Source organism: Etheostoma cragini, chromosome 1 (assembly GCF_013103735.1).
Source record: "Etheostoma cragini isolate CJK2018 chromosome 1, CSU_Ecrag_1.0, whole genome shotgun sequence".
Lineage (NCBI taxonomy): Eukaryota > Metazoa > Chordata > Actinopteri > Perciformes > Percidae > Etheostoma > Etheostoma cragini.
Genome location: NC_048407.1, coordinates 2,904,391 through 2,919,205, shown reverse-complemented (window position 1 = coordinate 2,919,205; position 14,815 = coordinate 2,904,391). Strand labels below are relative to the sequence as shown.

Sequence of the window (14,815 nt, the reverse complement as noted above, 5' to 3'; positions counted from 1 at the left end):
TCTCTCTGTCTCTCTCTCTCTCTCTCTCTCTCTCTCTCTCTCTCTCTCTCACTCACTCACACACACAAACACATATGTGTATGTATGTTACAGCCTGATTAATGGTTGGGTGGTGTATAATACAATAATAATAACACAGTATAATCCCAAACAGACAGACTGTATAATCTGTCAGTTCTGCACTGAGAGGGACATTCAGGAGGATTTTTACTGTTATGTGTCATGACCTTTCTCCTATTCACTACAGGAAAAAGTTTACCTTAACATTTCAGCCTAGCATTCATCTGCCTGAGATTTTAAAACAAAGACGCATGAATGATGAGTGGAACAATCACTTATTTTTGTCCTGCCATTTAAAAAGTAAATCTAACAGTGCTGTTCTGTACAAAAGTGTCAGGATGAGAACAAACAAAATGATTATTGGAATGGTTTACGCCACCGAATCTACCCATTAGAAATAAGACCAAAAAAAAAGTTCCAGCAATTTGGCTTGTCTTTGTGTGATCCCCTCTGTTTATCTAATTGTCTATCGAGAGAAAACTATGTTGAAATACATTTACAAGTCTGTGTACTGTATCTTAAAGAAAAAAGAGTCTAATTGGTCTCATTTTATTTCCATTTTAACCATTATAACCAGTATTTAGGATACCATTTTGCTGACCACCAAACTGCCTAGTAACAACCAGGTGCTGCATTTATGTTACTATCCAAAGTGCATCATTAGTCTTGAAGCAGTATGGTTTATAGCTTGGCTTTCCTGTTGATTATACACGTTCAAGCCTGTGAACTGGCTGTGACTCCAGACGGGTGTTTGAATACATTATCTGCAACTCAAAGTAGAAATCCGCCTTTCCTGTTCTGCTCTTTGCAGTCTCAATAATCAATATTTTCAGCTTCTTTTCTTTTGCCTGTGCTTGTAAAAGGTGTGATTGCATGAAAATAGTGTTATTTTCCAAACCGCTCTGGTAGTTCACCTTGTTGAGCATGCAACCCATGTACAAAGGTTCAGTCCTTACAGCAGTGGCAAAGGTTCAATTCCAACACGTGGCCCTTTGCTGCCTGCCTTCCCCCTTTCCTGCCAACAGCTGTCCTATTGATTAAAGGAATGATGTTAACTTTTTTCTTTTTCTTTCTTTATTTTTAGGGCTTTTAATGCCTTTACAATAGCTTTAGATTAACGGGGGGCAGAGGACGACATGCAGCAAAGGGCCAAAGGTAGGATTCAAATGTATTTGTCAAGCAGAGTTGGAGCAGTTTGATTCAATGCAATCAACTGTGAATATCCGAATAAAGAACAGTGAAAAACAGCAACATAGGTGAGGAAAACCACAGACTTGTGAACATTCAGACAGATTCAGAATATTAGTGCACTGCAGCTCAGAAATCTTCACTAGTGACGCTGATTCTAGAATAAAAGAAAAAAATAAAGTTGATATTTTAGTGTTTGTAAAGTAAGGTACAATGCCATTATTCAATGTACACATGATAACATCACTACATATTTTCATTAATGATTACTAAAAAATATCTGGACATATTGCACAGTTGTGACTCATAGAGTAGGATCTTAGAAAGGGTGCCAGAATAGTCAGCGGCAGCTGTCCACATATGGCAAATCAGACTCCCTGAAGTCCTGATTGAGAAGGTTTTGTTAGAAATGTCAGCACCTGCCCAAGTGGTTTCTGGTATTGGTGTTATTTTGCGCTTTGGCACATTGACAATACATAACTTATTGTCCATTTAACAAGTTGTCCTTCAGCCTCTAGCTGCTCCAGCTGCTCCCATGCAGGCGAACCCGACAGCTCCAAGCTTTGGGACTCACGGTACAGCAAATCCAATTCAAGAAAACCTTCATTCCTTCATTTGCTGTTCTTAACACCGGAAGGTTTTTTCTGATGCACAGAGTGAAGCTAAGCACCAATGAAAATGTTTAAAAATCTGTCAATCAAAGTCAAAGGATAAACCTAACGGCCTTAACACACTGGCAGCGTTAAGAATAAACAGCACAAAGAAGTAATGAGCTCAGCGGGAAATATTCATTCCGGCAGAAAAACATATTACGTTATGCAGTCTAGGACTTTATTTTGAAAGGGAAGAACAGAAGTAGTAGATCTGGTACGTGGTGCCTATGTCAAGGTTGAAAGGAGTAAAGTTCCAAACACTCTAAACACTATTTCCAAAAAAAGATGACATTCCTTTATAGCCTCCTAATATTTGTAGTCTGTGTGAAAATACTCATGAAACAAAAACAACTGTTAATTGCATGAAAGAAATGCCACTGGTGTGTAAAGGCCTTAACGCTGATAACAAATCACAGATGTTGTTTTGGGCTGTGTGGATGTATGTATGATATGTGGTGCTACCCCTACCCTGGAAGCTCTTGTTGGTTCCAGCGGGGAAGGTGTTCCCCAGCATCACCACTGTGCGGTCAATGATGATTTCTCGGCTTCGGCCTCGCGACCCTGTGATCTGCCGCTGGCCTCCGCCACCGTCCAGTCGCAGCATCATCTCGTTGTCATGCCGATCCAGGAAGACCTCATGCCATTCACCGTTGTCGAGGCGATAGGTGGGTAGGGTCAGGTTGTAGTCCCCATCCCCGAGGTTGTAGAAAACGCAGAGGAGGCCTTGGAAGATCTTAAATGGAGGACACGTAGTATGAGTTCAGATTCACTTTACTTCAGATGTTTGGTCTGGAATTGCACAATTGATTTTTGTGAGACAACTTTTTATCATAAATGGGATATTGCTGATTAAATTTGATTTTCAATTAGGATTTTGGCATCCAACAATTATGAAAACAAGATTATTTATTAGTCAAAGTTCAAGCAAATCCACTGTCAAATAGACATTAATCAAGTTTAATGAACGCATGATGTTTTCAAAGTCAATGGGAAATTGTGATAATTGATCGTGATATCAATATTGATCAACATGTTAATAATTATGATGTTTGCCACAAACAAAGCAGCCATATCAGGCATTTGTTGAGTCAGCTACATTTGTAAGTTTTCCTTTCTCGTGTTAAGCATTTTCTTCTTAATATTGCTTCCTCCATCATCAAAGGAGCAAGGCTTTTTATAACCTTTGTTACTATGAATCATGCAGACATTTTAATAAAGCGCAGAGACAACTAAAAAGCATGTACCTTTTAAGACTGAGCTTGTGTAAGCATTTTGTGTCTTCCATGAGAAAAATAGGTCAAAATCAAATTAAATGTTTTGCAGTGCCATGGCTACCTGTCTAAAGCGTGGCTAACATCACAATCACAATCAATGCTCACCTTCAGGACAATCATTTATTACAATGTGATATACGTACACTGCTAAAACATAGTCATAGTTCCATACTAAATGCTGGCTTGGCAGTTGGCCATGAAAAACTTGTACGCCTAGCCAACTTTGGGTAACATGGTTACCGGCATTGTGCTGTGTGCTAGAGTTCATGGCCCAGCACAGCGACACATCAATACTAGAACAGAGTGGGTCACAAAGCTCGGAAAGTCCTGCTTGAACTTTACACGAGCACTGTCGAAAATTGATTATTGTGGCATTTTTGGGCACAGACCATGAATAACAAACATCATAACCCTCGGCATATAAAAAGATTAAAAGCATCCCTTATAATCTTCAATGTTTTACATAGCAGTAGTCATTAAAAATGCGGTAATTATGATGAACTAGAAACAAGCGAATGCTATCTGTCTGTGTTGGAGCAGAATGATTTTTTTTAACGCTTTGAGTCACACAAAAAGATATTCTTTGTTTTGATGATAGTGGCGGAAGCATCAGCGGCGCATCTTTAAACCTCAGCAAATCAAATCAAACTATCTACCCGTACATGGCAAGATAGCACTGAGGGTAAACAGGGGGATATGGTAAACTGGGGATCAGAAGAAAAAAAAGATTTTACTCGGTTGGTAAAAGGCTGGATCAATAGGCCGATTTGGCCGGTAAGGCACATCAACTCCCTAGAGATTAGCAAACATAGGGAAAACAAAAAAGCCCCATATAGTAAAAGGATATTTCAGAATCAGAATCAGCTTTAGATGCCAGGTATAAGGACACATGCAAGGATTATTTCTTTGAAACATTGTTGCTCACAATGAACTTACACATACAAAACAACCAAATATTATATACACACTAATATATACATACTCTAAACAGAAACAATATAGAAGCAATAGGGCAATGAGTGCAATGAAGAGTGCAAAGTATGCAGGAGTGAATTATGATAGTTATTAATTTGTGGAGCACAGTGCAAAGGATGCTGGAATCAATAGTATTATGTTATTAAAATACAATATGAACAGTATGACCATTATGAACAGCTCTGGGATAGGGAATGAGAATGAGAATGATGAATAAATAATAAGTGAGATATGAGAATGATGAGTAAATAGTAAATAATAAATAAGTGAGACATGAGAATGATGAGTAAATAGTCAATAATAAATAATAAGTAAGATATGAGAGATATTTCCACAATTCTATGACAGTGTTATCTATTTATATAGAACAAAAGTGAATATGAAACCACAAAAACAACAGAATATAGCTTCTAGCCTAACCATCACCTCCAAACCAAAGTTCTGTCTGCTAAGCAGTAGCAACACGTGTTATTATAACATGATCACACTGGGGAAAAAAACTTGTTGTCATATGCTGTTGCTAGGGCCAGAAATACATTTTAAATGAGGCACTGCTCTGGTCAAGTGCAGCTGACACTGCAATCAGACGACATGTACAAACATGCCCTGCTGTCGGTGGGGAGAGGAAAGAATGTGGGGAAAGGGAGAAAGAATGATAGAAAGACTTTATGGATGAGAAGTGAGAATATGGAGAGAAAAAAACCCACATGTTTACACGACAAGCTCTTTTCTTCTGCTCTCAGTTCTGGGGTTGAAACGGTTCCATTTTGCGTGGGTGTGATGCTAATCACAGATCAATATTAATTTAAAACAAATCCACGAGCTTGTGTTTTTCTGTTTGTGTGTGTGTGTGTGTGTGTGTGTGTGTGTGTGAAAGAGAGAGAAAGTCCATTTTAAAGAGGAATAGGGTGGTGGGTGGGTCGTCCTCATCTCAATTTCAAACCGTTTCCTCCAAGTGTCCCACTGTGCATAATTTTCTCCCCTCCATCTTTCTCTGCCACCGCTACCACGTAAACAGAGGACTGAGACAAGAAGGGCAGAGAAACAGAGAGAGAGAGAGAGAGAGAGAGAGAGAGAGAGAGAGAGAGATAGAGAGAGAGAGAGAGAGAAAGAGAGAGAGAGAGATGTGTGAAGTGTGAAAGGAGAATTTGGTGGCTACCATTAACACTCCCACGCCTTCTCAACATAATAAAGACAAAGCAAGTTTGTTGAGGGAGAAATTTGGCAGAAAGAGACAAACCAACCATTACTTGTCAGCTCTCCGTATCTCTCTTCCAATTTCCCTGTCTCTTTTTATTCCATCAGTCTTCATCACATAAAGCTCCTCTCCTCCACCTATCTTTCCATTTTCCATCCATGCCTCCCTCCCTCACTCACTCCCCCCCCCCCCCCCCCCCCCCCCCCCCCCCCCCCAATAAAGCATCTGGGTAAAGTGTTGGATGGCTCCGAAGTTGTTTAGTGGGAGTACCGTGGCTCATTTCAAGGCTCTGTGATGAAGTATTAATTAGATGTAAGATCCACTGGGGCAGTGCTTTTTAACCACACACACTCACAGCCATCTGATTTTACCCCCAATTAAAGCTGAACAGAGCAGATCAATTTGGCTCCAGCTTCTCTCCCTGGGTGGCGTGTGAGCAAATAGGTTCAAGGGTGTGTATGTGTGCGTGTCTTTGCAGAAGCGGCATACACTAGGTGTGTCTGAAGGTGTGTGACTCTATCTTTGTGTAAATAGTCCCTCTGCAGGGAGAGTTTGGCTTCCCGTGGCAGACTGCTGGCGATGCTGCAGCCTCGCAGACATGTCGTGCAGATGTGTTAATCTGACCTCATCCCATGACTAAATAATGGGGATGCTAACAGAGAACTGGTTTATGGATTTTTCCTTCACCTTAAAATATACTTGGGAAATTAAACCGTACATTATGCTCATTAAAAGCAATAATCAACAGATATTTTCCCACCTCTAGAGATATGACCTGCAGTCTTCTGATTTAGAGACTTGACATTGATTTGGTCATTATAAAAAAAAATTAAAAAAACATACGCTGTCGGGGAAATGGAAGTGCATTCAATTTTTACCAGCCTTTAGCCAGATGAGTGTAATTTATGGTAAATACTCTGTTAAAACACACATTACCATGTGTTTGTTAAAGGAAAGTTTCCCATAATTTACAAATAATTTCCTAGTTACCTGGAAAAAACTTTGCAATTTAGTGCCAAATACAGGGAAAATTGAGACAATGTTCTTTAAATAAGATACAGTTAAACCCAAGTACATCATTATGTATTTCCTTTATTACAGGACATTTTTTTTATTTTATATTTTGTGAATAGTATGCGTGCCTGCGGGTTGAATTCACCTGCTGTGCACTTGCTACTTTTTGTCCTGTTTGTCATTCTGAAAAATATGTGTTTGTCATTCCCGAGTCAAGGTAATCTGCCCTGTAAAAACAAATGAGCCGTACAAAGTGAACCTAATGAAGCAGTAAAATAGCAAAGTGACTTCTATCCTGGCACGGTTTTAATGGCTTATTTTAATCAATGCATTTTTAGTCATCACCCCTAGACAAGCAGTAGCCATGACTTGCTACTTTTGGTTTGAAGAAACAAACTACCAAACTTGACTTATGAAGCTCAGCGCAAATTCTTTCAGCAAGACTTCCTTTTCTCTTCCAAAATTGATCAGTTGGGTTGAGGCGGTCACTTTTCAGTTAAACCAATAAGACTAAGCCACGAAATTCAAAGCCAATCAAAGCATTACATCTCTGCTATGAATCTGTTTCCTATGCTGCTGTCAGCTGTCATTTCAGCGAAGAGTGCAACCCTCCTCCCCCCCTTCCACCTCCAGTCATTCTCTCCCACAGAACCCTCGCTCTTCCTCAGGCAGACCGCTCCCGTTGACTCCTTAGGTCCAGTCTTTGCCAGGATATGTCTTGTTTCTCTACCCGTTTAAAACATTATTTTATAACATGAAGTCCAATCTCAGAAAGTACATTTAATTTTATGCATATGTACAACAAACCTTTGCATTTCAGCAACATAGTATCTCCTGATTGAATCAAACCATTATCCCCTTTAGCTTTTTTACTTGATTTGGAATCAAGTGGCAAGGGCAAAGAGTACCCAAAGTACCAAAAACAAAGTTTTCCAAAGGTAGTTACTGTGTGCATATGTATTGCATGCACCTTAACAATATCATAAGGGTTGCTCTTGTCACTCCTATCCCAAGTGTTAGCCTGTGACACACCATTTCCCAAGCTGCATATTTCCCCCAGCATAGCAAGGAGCTTCCCAGGAACTTTATAATGATTGGTGGAAGCTCAGATTCATGCTGTCCCCCCAGATCCTACCTGAACCCACTGACAGCACCCTTGCAACGTTTGGAAAATGTATAGTACGAGATCAGGCTGTGTCCTGCTTCAGTAACACTCACTGGCCACATTATTAGGTACCATCTAGGCGAGGCAAGGTATTTGTGTTTCTAAAGCACATTTCAGCAACAAGGCAATTCAAAAAAGTGCTTTACATCACACATGTAAAAGCAGTTAGAAGCACTTAAAAATGTTTTATAAGCTCAAATAGAATAAAACCGGTCTAAAATACAAGAACAAATGTTACAGTGCAGTAAGAAAAATAAACAATTGTTTAAAGAAAGGCAGTACCAAAAAGAAAGGTCTTCAGCCTTGATTTAAAAGAACTGAGAGTAGCAGCGGACGTGCAGTTTTCTGAGAGTTTGTTCCAGATATGAGGAGCATAGAAACTGAACGCTGCTTCCCCCTGTTTAGTTCTGACTCTGGGGACAGAAAAATCTATCTAGAGCAATCCAGGGATTGCATTAGATAGTCATGTGTAACGGCTACCGTAGCTGTGATACGTACTTTAATATCGTGTTGCGAAAGAACTGATCGCGATATATGACCTCAAGAAATCCCTACACATTGGACCTTCAAGCGTCGACATCACACTGTAGCGTGTGGTGATGGTGTTGTACAGGACTGCATTATATTCAAAGGTGTTTACAATATGCTGTGCCCCGTATGCATGCAAATGGAGAGGACATTAATAATAAAAATATAAAGTAGTCAACACCTTTACAACACATTACAACACAGTACAACACCGCCTATAACTTATATTATTTACACCTTTATGACAATGTCAACAAAACTGAAAATAATTAGCTAAGAGTTTACGGCAAGGCTGGTGCATTGAATTGCAATGGATTGAACTATACAGGTGTACTAAATAAAGTGACCACTGAGTAATGAATACTGCCAATTACCACACATGCGGTGTTGTTCTTTGTGGTGGTGGGGAGAACTATACACCAACATCAAGTGTGAAAAGTAAAATTGTCTTGCTTATAACATAATTTGTTGTTACTCTGTTTATGCAAAATGCTAATGCTTTTCCTGATGGTGTGTACATATTAATTGGCTGGTGATTATTCGCTGAACATGGCTGCCAAAATATTGGTCCCTTTCACTGTGAGGAAACACCCTGATGAAGATGGTTAAAACACATGCGTTGCTGCCTTTACAGAACTTAACATGTAGCATTCTCAATATAATACACATGCACAACAAATACAAATGCTTTTTCCCCTGCATGTGCAACTAAGATTAGCTTTTATAATCTTCTCTGTTTAATATATCATAATTGTGAAGTACATTGTAAACCTTATCTAAGAAAGGTATGATACAAATCAAGTTCATACAAGACACGACATTTTTAAGTTTACAAAAGTAAGTTGAAGACTAATCTCTAAATAGTTCTTAATAATAATATTCATTCTGTACTTTTAATAACATTCTCCAATATTTTCTGACTACAATGTGGAGAAACTGATAAATGAAACTACTTTTTATGTCTAAGTGACTGATGAGAACAACAATTTTTGAAATTGGTCCAACATTAGGCAAGACGGCTGCAGTCGGCAGTGGCGAAACACGTTGCAAGGATGTGTTAATGGACAATTACTTCCACAAAAAGTAGTTGAATTTGCCACTGATGTGTTTCCACTGTTCCAAGAAACAATGCTTTGGTTGACATAAACACTTCCACCACACATTTACATGTGGACATACGCTGGCTCTATACACACTAAAAGTATGGATATTTAAATGGAGTCTGGTGAGTTAGGGGATGGCGACTCTGGAGCTGTTTCTGTTTAAACAAAAACAAAAAGGTTCTCAGTAGGGATCCTTTCCATACTGTTGTCAGACCTTAAGAGGAACAGTATGAGCCTGTGGCAACAAAACAGCTCATTTAGTGGATGGAAATTTACATGGTATATTTGTCCTATAGTATTCCATTGCGGCAGCCAGTTAGAGCGTTGTCATTCAATACTGGAGCATTTGAAAGACCTTTGTTCACATTATTAGCCTCCATGTTCCTGCTCGACACCCTTTGCTAAAATTCTCCATGTCTCTCTCTCTCTGTCTCTCTCTCTTTCCTTGTCTGTGTCTTTCTCTCACTCCCAACCGGTCGAGGCAGATGATCCACCCACCCTGAGCCATGGTGCTGCTCGAGGTTTCTGTCTCTTAAAAGAAAGTTTTTCCTTGCCTCTATTGCCTAGTGCTTGCTCTTGGTGGGAATGGTGGGATAACTGTTGTTGTGATTTGCTATATAAATAAAATTAAACTGAATTGAAAGACGCTATAGTAAAGAATGATGGCAAATTTCCACTTCCTTGACAATCAACTGGAATACATGACAAAAAAGTCTCTCCAATCCAATAGGTTTGTGGCTCAGAGGTAGAGTGGTCGCCCCTCCATTACAAGAATGGTGGTTCAATCTGAGGTTCCTCAGGCCACATGTCAAAGCATCCCTGAGCAAGACACTAACCCTCAAGTTGCTTCCCGCATACTGTATAAAAAGTTGTCCACAGAATAACAGTTGTTTTGTCTAGCCTGGGATTAGCTGCAGCCCTGATCCTTATGGTGCTATGGTAAGAAGAGCTTTCATCAAGGAGAAGTGTGCATTCTCTTTCTCTCTGAAATGACCTATGATTGGCCAAAGTCTCACATCACGGGCTAGATTTTCTGTTTAAAGTATATTTATTTATTTACAACAATGTGTCTACACTTTCTCCAACTGTACAAAAGTGAAGCCAAAATATCCAGGATACGGGTGCCACCATCTTGTACTTTCGGAGTCAGAGTCTGTGCAGTAGTGATCGAGTGTGGGAGCCGTGGTATCAAAGTCCCGCCCATACACTTATCCAACCAATCACGAGTCAATCACAGCTGTCAAATATGGCGTTTTACCCCTTTTTAATAGCATCAAATAACTAATAAAACCACAACTTATCAGAAAAATTAACACTTAAAAAAATATCAGAGATGACAAGAACTAACTTAAATGACAGCAACCATCTTTGGGAAAAAATGTATGTGAGGTGTGACTGTGAGATGCGACTGAAATCCCTGAAAGCTACTGGACCTTTAAACTTAATCAATGCATATATGTTTCCAACAGGTTTACCATGAAATTCCTTGCATCAATATTCAACAATGTTCAAATATGTTGGAGTTAGCTCGTAATGCCTGTGAAGTCAAAAATCAACAATTACTCAAAGCAAACACCTAATTAACCACGTGTAGGATTAGAGCAACAAAAAGCCTTAATAGAGCAGAATCTTACTAATATATCCATTCTTGACAAAAGATTTCTTCCACATAGGGAGTATAAGAGCAGAATAAAACAAACACACACAAAATGCTACAATCACTAATCCAAGGATGGAGGAAAGTGGAGACAAAGAGATGTAACATCTTTAACAAACCATGTTGTTGGAATGCAAGTCACACACAAAAAGCCGAAAAGAGCTCCTCACATTGTGAGTTTGTAGCCAGCCAAGAGTAACGCATGCTAATTCCTTCCTTAGATTAAAAGCAAACAGAACTATTACAGTGGAAAACATAATCCGAGAAAGCAATATGGGTATATTTCTGTCAAAGAACATTGCATGGTTTCCAATGTTCTACTGAGGTTTTTTTTTCTTTCATAAGATTACACACATTTTCATGCTGTCTGCGCCCAGGAATACATTCCCTATTTATAGTGGATAAATGATGTGAACCCACTCCTTATGTGGCTGTGATAAAGGCGCAGTATGACATTTGAAAGGAAATGTAGGAATGGGTGAATAGAAATGAAAGACAGATGGATGACAGGGATCAGAGGAGGGGTTGTATTGTACAGTAACAGCAGCTGTGGTGTGGATAATCATCATCCTTTCAGACAGTAATGTTCAAACAATAACTGTGGTTGCAACTTGGGTGAGAGGAAAGGGCCAGGTAGGTTTTGCCATGATCCCACAGAGTAAGTCAGCGGTGGAAAGGATGTAAAAAAAGTACACAAATATGAAAGAGCAAGTCAAGTGTGAGCACATCAACCAGAGGAAAATACAAGTGGGAGAAAGGAAGCCTTCAAGACAAATAACCAAATAATACAGTAAATGTATTCAGTCCGGGCAGTGTGCTTTCAATGTCAATCTAAATCATTTGTACTGCTATTACACCATATAAGAAGCACTATAAGCCTGACATCACTTTGAACTGGGTGCACATTCATGTTACATTGGAGTAGATTATTATGGGAGTAGATTATCACGCAAAAACGTAAAACGTGTTCGGGCAAGGAATCAAAAAAGCTAACTACACTCCTTCTTTTTTATAATGACGAAGGAGCAGCCAATGACAGGTGTTGAAACAACATTCAGCAGTAAAAGCTGCTTAGCCTAGGGTGACCAAACGTCTTCTTTTGCCCGGACATGTCCACTTTTTACGTACTGTACATACAGGGAGCAGATCAGACAGGGAGCAGATCAAACAGCAGAGCACATACAGGGAGCACATCAGACAGTGGAGCAGCGTTGCACATAAAATGCCAAAGCGCAAGTGCAGCTTCACAGTTTATCTGCAAAAAAACTTTCCACGTACCGTCCTGGTCGGGACATGTGGGGGGCGGAGTGCACCGTGTGCAAAGCTAGCTCATGTGTTTCAGTGTCTAATAAAGGTGCTGGAGATCCCAAAGCTCACATGGACACCGAATTTTTTGATCTTATTACAATAAAAAGGTTTTAAGAGATATTTAGTTGACACTGGATTTTGAAGCTGAGACAGAATAGGTCATATTTAGAACATTATTTGGTCACCCTAGCCGTTTCATTTCCCCGTTGTTGCGTCCCCCAGAGACCGCAGATTGTTTCCCGGCAGCTGTTGGTGGTGACACCACAAAATAAACAACAAATCAATCAAAGTAACGTCACCATTTCAAAAACTGCCATGAGAGCGGTATGTGGGACTGTTCTGAAAAGAGGAAAATATGCCTTCAGTATAAATGCTATGCAGTATGTTCTTCAACCTATTTAAGCAATACAATGTGATAAACCATGTCAGCTTTAATTACTTTGACAGGAACATTTGAGGAACCTATCTGCAGCTTTTCCAGACAGCAATAAAAACACTACGTATTGTAAGTGCAGTTTATGACTGAAGAAAATGACTGCTGTAACTTTTCAGGATGGAACACACATATATTGAAAAATATTCAAAAACTGAGTTGATCTGTTTTCGCACACAACGAAAAATATACAATTAAACCCACATACTGCTATAAAGAGTTTTGAAAATGAGGAGACAAGCTTTCACTTTCTATCACAGTCAACCCTCCCCCCATACACACAGACACACACACACACACACAGTGTAGTCTTACCTCTAGCCGTAGGTATTCGCTCTGCTCCTTCGAGATCAGGTTGAGTATGATGCTGCTGTGTTTGCGGGTTCGAACCAGGGCTTGAACCCATGTCCTCCGCGCCGACAGCGGGGACGCCAGCTGGAAGTGTGCATGACTGTGTCCTTCAAAGGAATACTCTGGGACCTCTGGTGTTGGTACACACACAAACACACACACACACACACACACACACACACACACAGATATATCAGTTTGATAGTGCTACTTTTGAGAATAAACACGATAAACATTAATAAACACATTAATGTTTGAAATGCAACATGTAACATTTTATCCAAATAGAGATGCCCCCCCCATGTGGACAGGACAGAATATGCAAAATACACATGATAGAATATGAATACTTTAGCTGGGGTTATGCATGATTCTTCTTTCTTAGGCCCGTTTTCCCAGAAGTGGATTTTGTGCATGCCAGCCAGACAGAACCAAGCCATTCTTCCATCTCATAACAAGTGCAAGTTACATTTTCATCCATCTACCGCTTCCATACCTCTACCTCTTTGTCTCTTTTCCGTGCAACTTTGATGAATTTGAGTGGCTTTTGAAATCCTGCTTGAAGGAACTGTGAAATCGCACATTTTGGGTTACTCCTAGGCATATAATATGCAACATATAAGCCATGTCTTGTCAAAACTCCATCTTGTGTTTACTGTTGTGTTTATCAAGACCTCAGAGCTGTTTGTGTGGTATTTCGTTGACATTAAATCAAAATACCCCCATGCATTTGGAAATTATACTACTTTCCTTTCTTAGATGTTGTTCAGAACAGAAGACACTGGTGATGTATTTTTCGGTAGTGAAACTGGGGAATTTATTAAATCCCTGGTTGAATTATTGAGGCAACTGAGACTGGTTTGTCTTCAGGTTTGTGAATTAACCCCTAGCAGCCCTTTAAATTTATTTTAGTTTGATATGCACCTTGACCCAGAACAGGAAGTCGGCTATTTTAGTTTTTAGTATGCAGCCGTATATCATCTGCTGCAATTCTTCTTTTGTTTATGCCTTTGAAAGCATCGTCTGTAAGTACTAGTTTGGCACAGACCACTGAACAATATCTGGACATTATTTTTGCAATGAATATTTCACTAAGCCTTATTTTTGTAAATTAGTAAATCGTAAGATTAACCACATGTACTGTACGTTAGTAAGTTATCAGCTTGACTGCATGCCAAGTAGACTGTATACTTAAATCAATATACAACTGATGCACAGTAGCTATGTAGAGTTTATATAACAGTGTATACTTTGACTGTGCATCTCGGTTTATGTATATTTTTGTTTATGTTCTACAGTTTCACTCCTATTCACACTGTAAATGATGAGCTTGAAAGCTATATCCTGACTCCAGTATTCATTTGGGGGTTGGCTTACTGCTGAATTGTGTACACGTACACACACAAGGTGAGCAGCCTAGAGACATACAAAAAAACTAAGAGTATTTTCTTTCTGAGCGGTTTTCTTAATTTGTTGTAGATGCTCTTTCTTGCTGATATTACCAAGCATCTTGGGGAATAGAATGCAGAGATAGCAACTGATTGGCATGGGGTACTTTCCATAAAATCATCTCTCAATGCAAATCAAACCAGCTATTAGGCTAACTGAAATAACACCATGCCAATCTCTAGGTATGGTGAACGGTATGTGATTATGTGAGGCTAATTTAATTCCAAAGGCCAAGGGAGATTTATCAGGATGCATAGTATCTTGGACCCATGGAATAACTGGCCTTTAATAATACAAAAATCTGCCTGCTTCTATGGGAATTTAATATATGGGTATGTATGCTTATGCCCCCTGTATTTTAACATAGGGGAGTGTATACTGATGCCCCCTGTATTTTAACATAGGGGAGTGTATACTGATGCCCCCTGTATTTTAACATAGGGGTGTGTATACTTATGC

The 14,815-nt window shown here is 39.5% G+C and overlaps 1 protein-coding gene across 2 annotated transcripts in view; it reads right to left on the bottom strand.

The window, feature by feature from the left end:
* si:ch211-186j3.6 (neural-cadherin) overlaps positions 1-14,815 on the bottom strand; it is a 302,735-nt gene that overhangs the window by 40,340 nt on the left and 247,580 nt on the right. For both annotated transcript variants that reach the window (XM_034874840.1, XM_034874848.1), the window contains exons 32-33: positions 12,872-13,038; positions 2,370-2,634 (exon numbers count right to left, since the gene is read on the bottom strand). In XM_034874840.1, coding sequence (XP_034730731.1) covers positions 2,370-2,634; positions 12,872-13,038 — 432 coding nt within the window. The remainder of the gene's footprint in view (positions 1-2,369; positions 2,635-12,871; positions 13,039-14,815) is intronic.